General features: G+C 52.9%; 1 protein-coding gene across 1 annotated transcript in view; it reads right to left on the bottom strand.

Moving 5' to 3' along the window:
• LOC131273727 (nuclear transport factor 2-like) overlaps positions 1–11,773 on the bottom strand; it is a 69,417-nt gene extending 57,644 nt beyond the window's left edge. The window contains exons 1-2 of the mRNA XM_071208606.1: positions 11,275–11,773; positions 8,817–8,930 (exon numbers count right to left, since the gene is read on the bottom strand). Coding sequence (XP_071064707.1) covers positions 8,817–8,915 — 99 coding nt within the window. The 5' untranslated portion in view covers positions 8,916–8,930; positions 11,275–11,773. The remainder of the gene's footprint in view (positions 1–8,816; positions 8,931–11,274) is intronic.
• Positions 11,774–12,534: the final 761 nt, after the last annotated feature.

Genomic DNA, 12,534 nt, shown 5'->3' with positions numbered 1-12,534 from the left:
CAACAAGGTGATGCAACAAGAGACAGAGTGAGGAAAACATAATGAAAGACACAACAAAGCAGGGAGCGGAGGTGGTTCAAGTGATTGGGAGGTTCACTCCCACATCAAAGGTCCCAGGTTTGGGAAACGGACTTTGGCCCAGTGGTTAGGGCATCCGTCTACCACATGGGAGGTCCGCGGTTCAAACCCCGGGCCTCCTTGACCCGTGTGGAGCTGGCCATGTGCAGTGCTGATGCGCGCAAGGAGTGCCGTGCCACGCAAGGGTGTCCCCCGCGTGGGGGAGCCCCACGCGCAAGGAGTGCGCCTGTGAGGAAAGCCGCCCAGCGTGAAAAGAAAGTGCAGCCTGCCCAGGAATGGCGCCGCCCACACTTCCTGTGCCGCTGATGACAACAGAAGCGGACAAAGAAACAAGATGCAGCAAATAGACACCAAGAACAGACAACCAGGGGAGGGGGGGAAATTAAATAAATAAATAAATCTTTAAAAAAAAAAAAAAAAAAAAAGGTCCCAGGTTTGGTTCTCGGTGCCTCCTAAAAAAAAAAAAAAAAAAAGACCAGCACACAACAAACAGACACAGCAAATGCAAACAATGAGGGGGTGGGGAGAAAAATAAAATCAATCTTAAAAAAAAAAAAAGTGGTAGGCTCTTGGTGGCCCCAGCAGGCCCCTCCCTCACCCTCCCTGGTTCCACGCAGAGCCCTGGTCACGTTCCCAGGGAGCAGAGCGCCCGCGTGCACACACTGGGAGCAGGGACGTCCTCCCCATCTGCCTGGGGTGGCTTGAGGGACTTGCGTCCCAGAACCTGCCCTCAAGTAGAGGACGGCTGCTGTGGACGAGCAGTCCAGGGGCTGCTGGGGCAAGGGGCTGCCAGCAGTGGGGTGGACAGTGCATTGCTCACGACGGTGAGGAAAGTGTTTCCCAGGGAAGAGGGGACAGTCATATCCTTGATAAGGGGAGAATTCCTAGGGCCACGCACACATGCCCATGACAAGAGGCAGGTGCAGAAAGGCCAAGGGAGAACCCTACACTTCAGCCTGGAGCTACTCTCCAAACTCTCTGTACGGATGAAGCCTGCAGGAGAGCACTTGCACAGGCCAACAAAAGATTACAAACCTATAAACAGGAAGCAGTGGCTCAGGAAAAGGAGAGGACTGAAGCTTGGGAAGCCGTCAGTGTGGACGACTACACCCAGGATACATCAGATGAAGACTTAAAAAATATGGCCCTAAATATGTGCAAAGAGCTAAGGGAAACCATGGGCAAAGGACTAAAGGAAATCAGAAAGTTGAAAATGATAAACACAAAAAGAAAGTCATGAGAGAGATGGAAATTATGAAAAGGAACCAAACAGAGCTAAAGATCACAGTAACAGCCCTTTTCACAATGATGGTGCCAAAAATGAAGAAGGGAGTGCCTGCCCCTCCCCAAACCGAAGCCAAAGCAAAGGTTTTGAATGCCAAAAAGGCAGTACTGAATGGCGTCCACAGCCACAAAAAGAAGATCTGCCGCTCCCTTCCAGCTTACAACTCTGCGTCTCAGGAGATGGCCCAGACACCCTGGGAAGAGCACCCCAGGAGACACAAGCTTGGCCACTGGGCCAGCCATGAAGTGGCTGAAGACAATAGCCCACTTGTGTTCTCTGTGGACATCAAGGCCAAGCAGCAGCAGATCAAACAGGCTGTGAAGAAGCTCTATGACCTTGACATGGCCAAGGTCAAAGTCCAAATGGGGCCTGATGGGGAGAAGAAGGCATTTGTCAACTGGCTCCTGACTATGATGTTTTGGATATTGCCAACAAAAGTGGGATCATCTAAACTGAGTCCAGCTGGCTAATACTAAATATAAGTTTTCTGACCATAAAAAAAAGAAAACAGTAGCAGAAATTTAAAAATCCCCAGGGGGGCTCAACAGCAGATTAGAGCTGGCAGAAGAAAGAATCAGTGAACTTGAAGATATGTTAATTGAAATCATCCAGTCTGAGGAGCAGAAAGAAGATGGAATGAAGAAAAGAGAACAGAGTCTGGGAAACCTGTGGGACACCATCAAGCATACCTATATATTGTGAAAGTCCCAGAAGAAGAGAGAATGGGACAGAAAGAATATTCAAAGAAATATTGGCTGAAGACTTCCCACATTTAACTAAAGACATGAATATATACCTCTAAGACACTCAAACTCCAAACATGATAAATCCAAATAGACACACACAGCAGCATATTAAAATCAAACTGTTGAATGCCAGAGAGAGAGAGAATTCTGAAAGCCTCAAGAGAGAAGCCATGTATTACTTACATGGGAGTGACAATAAGAATAGCGCTGACTTTGCATCAGAAACCATGGATGTGGCGGCGGACTTGGCCCAGTGGTTAGGGCGTCCGTCTACCACATGGGAGGTCCGCGGTTCAAACCCCAGGCCTCCTTGACCCATGTGGAGCTGGCCCATGCGCAATGCTGATGCGCCCAAGGAGCGCCATCCCACGCAGGGGTGTCCCCGCATAGGGGAGCCCCACGCACAACCGTAAGGAGAGCCACCCAGTGCAAAAGAAAGTGCAGCCTGCCCAGGAATGGTGCCGCACACATAGAGAGCTGACACAAGAAGATGACAATAACACTGACAACAACAGAAGCAGACAAAGAAGATGCAGCAAACAGACACAGAGAACAGACAACCGGGGTGGGGGTGGGGGTGGGGTGGGGGGAAAGGGAGAGAAATAAATAAATCTTTAAAAAAAAAAAAAAAAGAAACCATGGATTAAGAAGGCAGTAGGAAGACATTTAAAGAGCTGAAAGCAAAAATTCACTAACCAATAACTCAATACCTGGCAAAATCTGCCTTTGACAAATGAGGAGTGATCAAGACACTCCCAGATCAACAAAAGCTGAGGGAGCTGGTCACCACTGGACCACCTCCACAGGCTGAGCTGGTCACCACTGGACCACTTCCACAGGCTGAAGAGAGCTCTGCAGGCTGAGAGGAGACAGGACAACAGATTAAAGCCACATGAAGAGATAAAGATCTCTGGTGAAGGTAATGACACAGGTAAACATAAATGCCAGTACCAATGCGTTTTTGGTTTGTAACGCTACTTTTTAATTCCTACAGGATCTAAAAGGTGTGTGCATAAAACGTAATGATAAATCAGTGGTTTTGAATACAATGCATAAATGTATCATTTTGACAAGAACTACAGAAAGGTGGGGGTGGAGGGGTACAGGAACATAGCTGGTGCTGACTATTGAGGTTAAGTTGGTATCAAAGCAAACAAGGTGGTTACAGATTTAGGATGTTAAATTTAAGCCCCATGGTAACTACAAAGAAAACATCAGAGAAGATGCACACTCATGAGCACATAGAAAGAAATTAGAAAAGAGAGTAAAGGTGGCCAGGGCAGGGCAAATGGGGAGTGAAGCATAACGGATGTAGGGCTTCTGCTTGGGGAGATGGGAAGGTTTCAGTAATGGAAGGTGGTGAGGGTACCACAATATAGTGGATGTGATTAATCCCCCTGCATGGGGTGCCTGGGAGGGGTTGAGATGAGAAGTTTATGTTGTATATGTGTTCCCACAATTTAAAAAAGAGAGCAATTAAAGAGACAGTGACAATTAAATGCAATATGTGATCCTGGGTGGGATCTAACAAGGGAGGAGAGAAGGCTTAGAGGGACATTACCGGGGCAGATGAGAAAACTGGAATATAGACCGTAAGCTTTATATCAGTGTCAAATTTCTTTTTTTTTTTTTATAAACTATATTTTGTTTTTGTTTTTTTTGTTTTTTTTTTTTTATTTAATTCCCCTCCCCTCCCCCGGTTGTCTGTTTTCTGTGTCTTTTTGCTGCGTCTTGTTTCTTTGTCCGCTTCTGTTGTCGTCAGTGGCAGGGGAAGTGTGGGCGGCGCCATTCCTGGGCAGGCTGCACTTTCTTTCGCCCTGGGCAGCTCTCCTTATGGGGTGCACTCCTTGCGCGTGGGGCTCCTCTACGCGGGGGACACCCCTGCATGGCGCGGCACTCCTCGCGCGCATCAGCACTGCGCATGGGCCAGCTCCACACGGGTCAAGGAGGCCCCGGGCTTGAACCGCAGACCTCCCATGTGGTAGACGGACGCCCTAACCACTGGGCCAAAGTCCGTTTCCCAGTGTCAAATTTCTTGAACTTAATAACTGCACTTAAGGTGGTTACATACGTAAGTGAATATCCTTACTCTTAGGAAACGTACAAGGAGTGTTCAAGGAGCACAAGGTAAACAACATACAAGTGTTCAGAAAATGGACTGATAAACAGAGATAGCAATAAATAGACAAAAGTACAGATGATAGAATGATACAGCAAATGTAGCAAAATCTTAAAATTGGTAGATCTGAGTGTTGTGGAGGCAGAGGTAGGGGTATTTTGGAGTTCTCTATATGTGGTTTGTAACTATCCTGTAAGTTTGAAAGTATTTCAAAATAAGTTTTTTTGTTTGTTTGTTTCTTTTTTAATGACACCAGAAAATGACCAGAAGAAAACATGGGAGGATTTCTTTAAATAATAATGGAATGGGAGCCAGCCTTTCCACATGGGATATAAAACCCAGAAGCCATGAAAAATAAAACAGAACCCAGTGGGTGAAAGATTAAAAGAAATTTCTGAAAGGCCAAAGATGCCATAAACAAAGTGAAAAGATAAAAGGCAAATACAGAAAATACCTGCAACCCTTATAAATACAAGAACCTTCAACAACTAATTAATCGTAAAACAGATCATTCTTAGAAAAGGCAGGCTCTTCAACCTATGACAAGGCCGTCAGCCTTCATTATTAGAGAAATGGCAATTAAAGCTCCAGTGAAAAGCCATTTTTCACTATCAGGATAACCTATTGGAATGGCAAAGATAACTGGTTTCTAAAAATGGATAAAATAGTTGATAACATAACGTGTTGGCAAGAAGCTGGGGAAATCGGCCGTCTCTGGCATTCCTGACGGGGCTATTCAGTGATACAGCACTACAGGGGGACACTGGCCAATTTACCAAAGGGCTGATGCACGCTTGTCTCAACAACCCTGCTCTAGGAATTTACACCACTGATCACCTCTGTGTAAAACAGGACTGGGCAATCTATTTCTCCATCAGTCAAGGACAAAAGGATAGAACCAAGTCAGTGAACAACGGGGCCGTTCTCATGGTCTGATGAGGAAAGATCTGGAAGACACACTGTTAAGTGAAAAAAGCAAGCAGCAGAGGAGTGCAGTTGCAGAGAGGACTCTACAGATGCTTGTACCTGCGCAAGGGTCTTGGGAAGGTACATGAGAAACAGCACTGGGCGGCTGGAGGTGGGGAAGAGATTTAAAGTTCACCTTTTGAATTTGTTCCACATGCCTGCAATCTTTTAAAAAAAAGTTTAAACTAGGCCAACAAATAGAACAGCAAGCCTGAGTGGGTGCCCGGCGCCGCGCCCCCACACCACCTGGGCTCGCTGCTGTGGCTCCAAGCACGGTGCAGGGCGAGCTGTGGGGCTGCTGAGCACTCCCGTGCGGCATCTGCTGCTGCAGTATTCTTCTGAGGCTCCGAGAAGCATCTCTGGGCATCCTGAGCGCACCCCCTCCACCAAGCCATGTCCAGTTCTGAGCTGCATCCCCGCTCGGAAGGGCTCCCCGGTGCTTTCCACCCTACTGGCAGATTTCAGTTTTCCAGGGATGACAGGCCCAAGCGCATCTCCTCTTGGGCACAAGGGAGCAAAATCAGAAAGGCCAGGGGTCCAGGCTCCAGCCAGGCAGTGCCGCCAGCTGGACAAGCTCTCAGCCATCCCACTGCACACGCATCAAGACCACCTCAAAGCTAAGCCAGCAGAAAGAACAAACGGCTTCTCTCATCTAGGGTGGCACGAGAATAGACTTTTAAAGAGGGCGCGTTCGGCCTATCTGTAGCTTGCTGGGGACATGACCTCCATGTCACAGCTGCCGTAGAATTGGGATTGTTGTTCTTCAGGGGCTCGGCCGTGAGGTGTCGCACACCTGAGTCAGCTCACCTTGCTGTACGGTGACGGCACCTGCTGCTGTATTGACTTGCCAAACCTGCTATCCTGGAGGGCAGGCTAGGGGATGTGCTGGAGGTGGGCTAGGGGCACAGCAGCCCCACCTGACACACGAAGGGACCTCTGCTGCAGGGGCTCTTAACTGTTCTTGTTCCACGGACCCCTTCACGGTCAGGTGGAAACCATGGACCCCTCGCCAAGTCCACACTGTGCTACATATTATTTAATAAACACATCACACCTGAACTAATACGTCCCCACCAGAGTCCCGTGTTTTTGAATTTCCATTCAAGCTCACGGACCCCTTGCTGAGAACCCTGCTCTAAATCCAGGGGAGGCAATGGCTGCCAGGCTCCTTTGGTCTGTCACCTCTACCTGCCGCCCGTGAGGAGCAAGGCCAGGGAGTGATCACAGAAGTGATAGGTCCCAGAGCTGGGACTCTTAACCAGAAAAGCTTCGTTTGGGGGATGCGCAGAAAAACCTACTCAGAGGTGTCTCTGCAAAAATGATAGGTCGCAGCTAGGGACTCTGGGGAAGGAAGGTGGGGAAAGGGCAAGAAACGAGTGGGAGATCGTTGAGCTCTCGGTCCCAGAAGAGACTTGAGAGTCACCTGGAGGCTAGCCATGTGTGTGGGTGCCAAGAATTTGCAGGAAGGCTGCTGCAGCTGGAGACTTCCCTTAGAGAAAGGGTGGGGGGTGAGGGGTTTTGTTTTAATTTTTTTTTTTTTTTTTTTCAGAATAAAGCAATAGGAAACGGACTTTGGCCCCGTGCTTAGGGCATCCCTCTACCACACGGGAGGTCCGCAGTTCAAGCTCCGGGCCTCCTTGACCCATGTGGAGCTGGCCCATGCGCAGTGCTGATGCGCGCAAGGAGTGCCGTGCCACACAGAGGTGTCCCCCACGAAGGGGAGCCCCACGCACAAGGAGTGCACCCATAAGGAGAGCTGCCCAGCGCGAAGGAGGGAGCAGCCTGCCGAGGAATGGCGCCGCCCACACTTCCCGTGCCGCTGAGGACAACAGAAGCGGACAAAGAAACAAGACGCAGCAAAAAGACACAGAAAACGGACAACCGGGGAAGGGGAGGGGAATTAAATAAATAAAAATAAATCTTTAAATAAAAAAAAGAATAAAGCAATAAGATGAAGAACTAAAGGCAAACTCTTAACAGGGACTCAGATACCTGACTTGACTAGTTAAGGGAGTTTCTAAAGGGATGTAACTAGAATAAGCAAATTCTCCAAGTCAGAATCTAGACTACAGGCTACCAGGAGATGGGATGGGGGTAGGGAAAGGGAAGTTAAGGCTTAAAATGTACAGGGTTCCTGGTGGAACGGTGGAAATGGCTTTGGTAATTAATGTACGGTGATGCTGGGAGCACAACATTGTAAATCAAAATACATAGCACTGAAATATATATCTGAATGTGGTTAAAAGGGGAAATGTTAGGTTTGTATATATAGCAATAGAACCAAATTTTTTTTTTAAAAATCCACAGGTAGAAGCGGATGTGGCTCAAACAACTGGGCTCCTGTCTACAACATAGGAGGTCACTAGTTTGGATCCCAGTGCCTCCTAAAAAAGACAGCAAGCTGACACAACAAGAGACACAAGCAGAAAAAAACATAATGAGAGACACAGCAAAGCAGGGAGCAGAGGTTCTGAACGCCTCCTATAAAAGACAGCAACCTGACGTGATGGGCAGGAGCAGTGAACTAATGCAACAAGATGATGCAACAAGAAACGAAGGGAGAAAAAACACAATGCGAGACAAAACAAAGCAGGGAGCAGAAGTGGCTCAAGCAATTAGGTACCTGCCTTCCACATCAGAGGTCCCGGGTTTGGCTCCCGGTGCCTCCTAAAGAAACAAGGAAGGTAGACACAGCAAGTGCAAACGAGAAGGGGGTGGGGAGAAATAAATAATCTTTTTTTAAAAAAATCCATGGAACTGCACTACTCAGTAAACCTGAAGTTAAAGCACAATTATAAAAATGTGCTTTCATCAAACGTATGTACCATGCAATGCAAAGTGTTAATAATATGGTGGTATATGGGAATCCTGTATTTTATGCATGGATGTTCTGTGAACTCACTTCTCTAATTAAAAAAAAAAAAAAAAAAGAAACATTTGGAAAAAATAATTCAAGATGAGAATTACATCCCTTCCTGTGTTTTCATTTATCCAGGGGATAGTTTCATAAGAGTTAGGATTCAGAAAATAAACAGAAACTTACCAAAGTAATAGCGATCACAAAACTCTAGCTATTGCCACATCAGAGCTCTGGGATAGCTGAAGATCTTAAACTGAATGGAGTTGCTTTTTTTTCTGGGGAAGGGAGATGCAATTTTGCTTTTCTTATTTCCCTTTTTCAGTACACAATGAGTATTTAGTCAATGCACTCACTTCAGTTCCTATGATATGTAACAATGACATGTTAAAATATTAAAAATCAAGTTACGCAGGATTACCCTTTAAAGAAAAACAATACACATCTCTGCCATCGCACTTAATTTAATTAGATGTCTCCAATTCTGTGGTCACAGGACAGGACTGTTTAGCATAAATGGAATCCTATTCCCTCATGTCCTTAGAAAAATACAAAACTGAATCTCACAGACTACTAACACTTAAAACTTGTCCAAAATAAAAAGCAAAGGGTGGTATTTAGAAAGACTGGATTTACTCCATTTTATTAGTATCCTCCCGATGACATAGTCATGTGCCCTAAGCCATAGAAACCCAAATCAAATTTGTGATTTGTGCTGATCAACACGAGAAGAAAAACCATAATCACATTCAAATTGGTACCTACGTAGAAAGCGCCCAGCTGCACCCTGTCGGCATCAAAGTGGCGATAATAAAGAAGAACAAAGCTGGTCCCGACTTGCTCCCAAACTGGGCTTTCAGTCATTTTTCCGCTCAATGTCTGTCAAGAAAGCAAAGATTATTTTAAAGACTTTATGACACTGATATGCTAACACAGTAACCAAGACTTCTACAAATGCAGGCAAAGTTTAAAACAAAGAAGAGGGACAAGTCCTTCTCAGCAGCACACGGGGCAGCTGGGTAGTGGCTTTCCTGGGACTCAGTTATCCGCTCGCTCCCCCCTCCGTGAGGCCGCGGAGCCCAGCACTGCCCCAGCAGATGGGCCCCAAGCAGAGCCCACTCATGCCAGCAAAGGGCCTAAGGTGGGCAAGGGAGGGCCAGAAGAGCTGCCAGACTTCCTACCAACATGGACCACGGGGCAGCTAGACGAACCTGAACATGAGGATGAAGTGAAAATGCTGGAACAAGCTGACACCTAGCAGCTTGTCAAAGAGTCAGAAACAGAGACATGAATAAAACTCACACCAGGAGGCACTGTGCTAAAGCAACTCTGAAACTCAGGTGTGAAAAGATTTAGCGAGCACCTGCAGCTTACCTGTTTCAAGGAAAAGCCTTTGGGCGCCCACAACTCCAAATTGTGGAAGGCGCTGGGAACCCCGAGTTTTCACTCATTTGATGACCTGACCTGACCTGACCTGACGGGAAGCCATTTATCATCATTTATCCACTTGGGGAGCTTTTCTCATGCCTCGCTGCAGAGAGAGGAGCACGTTTGATCACGGGCTCTGCGGGCCCTTGGGCTACGTCCCGGGCGCGCACACGGCCCACCTCTGGAGCCCGGGGTGCGGGCGCTAAAGCATCTGGCTCCGGGGTCTTAGGCAAGCAAGTGGGTGGCCTCCCCGCACGACGAGCCCCTCCCGCGGAAGGCCAGTGGCTCAGCGCTCCTCTCCACCGCACTGATGGGACCCCAGGAAGCCCCGGGCCCGCCCTGTCCCCCCAGGAGCGCCCCCCCGCAGCGAAGCGGGGGGTGGGGGGCAGGCGTCATGGAAAAGACGAAGGGGTCTCTACAGGGGGCGTCCACCTCCCAAAGGCAAACCCTCCCTGCACCTTTTAAACCCCAAGGGGAGGGCCGTGACCCGGATTTAGGAGGTAAAAGAAGAGGCTCCGTTTACAGGGACCACCGGAGGGCGCGCGCCTCCGCGCTGACCAGAGCCCGCGGGCCAGCCCCCGACCCAGGCCCGAGCGCCTCCCCCCTCCCCACTCCTCCCCCTGCCCTCGCCCCCAGCATCTCCTCCCCTCGACCCCCTCCCCCACCCCGGGCCGGAGCGCCTTGACCACCCCCCACCCCAGCCCGCGCACCTCTCCCCCCCACCCCCAGGCTTGAGCACCTCTCCCCCTCCCCCACCCCAGCCCGCGCTCCTCTCCCCCCCACCCCAGCCCGCGCACCTCTCCCCCCCACCCCCAGGCTTGAGCACCTCTCCCCCTCCCCCACCCCAGCCCGCGCACCTCTCCCCGCTCCCCACCCAGTCCTGAGCTCTCGCCCCATCCCGCCCCCCCCCCCCACCCCGCTACACCTGCGCGGGAGCACCGCCACGAGGCCGAGCCGCCCTGGCCCGGGGGAGATGCTGACAGCCCAGCCCGCCAGCCCGCACCTGGGCTGGGGTCCAAGCGGCGGTGCTCCCTGAGCTCGCGGCGTTGGCGGGGCGCGCCCCGTGTTCTCCGGCCGGAGTCCGCACCCCTCCCACCCGCGGCCCCAGGGCGGCTCCCCGCGCCCGCACCGGGCAGGCTGGGCCAGGGCGACCCGAGCCGCGCTCTGGCAGCGTCGCGCCTTCAGGCGGCACCGCCGGCACCGAGGCCTCCCGAGGCCCGACCCCCGGGAAACAGCGCCCGGCCTGGCGCGCCGCGCCTCTGGCCGCTCCACTCCGGGCAGCCCCGGCGCCTGCACCAACCTCCGGCACCGCCGCGCACGTGCGTGTCCCCCGCGGGCCTCCCCTTCTGCTCCTGCGCCCACGCCGCGGCCCTTGCCCTCCCTAACGCCTTCCCTTTTCTCCTGCCCCACTCCCTTCCACCCCTCCTCTCCGCCGCCCCCAGCCCAGGTGCACGCGCCCGGGAGCGCCCCGGCGCCCCGCGTCCAGGTGGGCGGGAGGAGCGCCCCTCCCCTCCGTCCGCCCGGGCCCGGCCCCCGCGTGGGCCGTCCCCGCCCGGACGCCTTCTGGCAGCTCCCGGGACCCCGCGCCCGGGAGGGTGGTCTCCTCTCTCCCCGCCCCGGTCCCCGCCGTGCTTCCCGGGAGCTCCCCCCGCCCCCGCGCGCAAAGCCCGGGGCCGCCTCTGCAACTTTGGAACGGTTGGCCTAAAGCCTCGCCTTGGACCGGGGTCTGCGGACCATGACCCGACTCCCGCGCTCCCCAGCCCAGCCGGCGACCCCTTCTCGGGCTCCAGATCACCTGCGCGCGGGAGCAGGTGCGGGAGCAGGTGCGGGAGCAGGTGCGGGGCGCGGCAGGGGCAGCACCTCAGTGCGCCGCGCTCCCGGGCGCCCCGGTTAGAAGTAGGTTTGCCTGGGTGGGAGCAGCAGCGAGGAGGCGGGAGCCGGGCGGACTCCTGGGGTGACGGCTGCGGGGCGAAGATGAGCGTCCCCGCTTGATTTGTTTGCAAGTCCCTCGTGAGCCAGTCGGAGACCCGTTTCTCTTCAGCGCTGGGCGGCCGGGTCGGAACACAAGTCTGCTCAGACCTGGATGGAGAGCGAGGACCGCCCACTGGAACCGTCACCCCAAAATGGGCCAGGCCCGCGCTCCGGGGGCGGGGCCCGCAAGGGGTTATGTAACGTGGCGCGCTGCGGTGGGAGGCAGAGAGCAGAGGATTTGCATTAAAAGGCGTTCAGCCGGCCCTTGGTGCTGAGATCCGAGACCCGGGGGAGCGCCCAGCACCGCGCGCGCCCCCAGGGAGGGCGCAGGCACGCTTCCCCGTGGAAGCGCCGGGCGCTAAGCCCCCGACTCGCCGCTCGCCACTGCTTCCTTTGTGCTCCACAGCGGACAGCCTTCACCTGCAGGCGGGGCTGTGCGCAAGCGTGGGCGTCGCTCCGCTGCGGACCCCCACCCCACTCCCGGCCCCTTCTTGGAGGTTGTACTCCGTGGGCCTTTTAGCTTCGCCTTCGGTCCAGCACACCTGGGGGCCGCCGCCCCTCCTGGGAACACCTGCCTCGCCCGGGCCTGCCGCCCCCAGCGGGGCTGAGCTCCGGCCCAGGCGCCCCCTCCCTGCTCCAACAGGTGAGGCCCCCCGGAAAGCCGGGCTGCTGCCCACGTGGCGGGGTGCTCGCAACACTGTCAGGTCGGTGTGGAGAGGAGGGGTCTCCCCTGTGCCCTCCACCCACGCGGTCTTGGAGGTCAGGTGCTGGCAGCTTCTGCTCCATCTCCTTACAGGGCCGATGGGAACTGTGTAGCTCAGTGGCTTAGCGCCTGCTTCCCGTGTGCGAGGGCCAGGGTTCTGTCCTGCACCCCCTAAAAAAATAATAACGAGAGGCTGTGGAGGAAGGGAACCCTCATCCACTGCTGGTGGGAATGCAGAACGGTGCGGCCACTGAAGAGGACAGCTTGGCAGTTCCTGGGGAAAGAGGAAGCTCACTGTAAAGCTGCCATGTGATCCAGCAATCCCACTGCTGGCTGTATATCTAGAGGAATTGAAAGCAGAAACACAAACAGATACATGCC

The sequence above is a fragment of the Dasypus novemcinctus genome, chromosome 16 (assembly GCF_030445035.2).
Source record: "Dasypus novemcinctus isolate mDasNov1 chromosome 16, mDasNov1.1.hap2, whole genome shotgun sequence".
Classification (NCBI taxonomy): domain Eukaryota; kingdom Metazoa; phylum Chordata; class Mammalia; order Cingulata; family Dasypodidae; genus Dasypus; species Dasypus novemcinctus.
The sequence above is the reverse complement of the archived record's forward strand: the minus strand, read 5'-3'. Positions and strand labels throughout refer to the sequence as shown.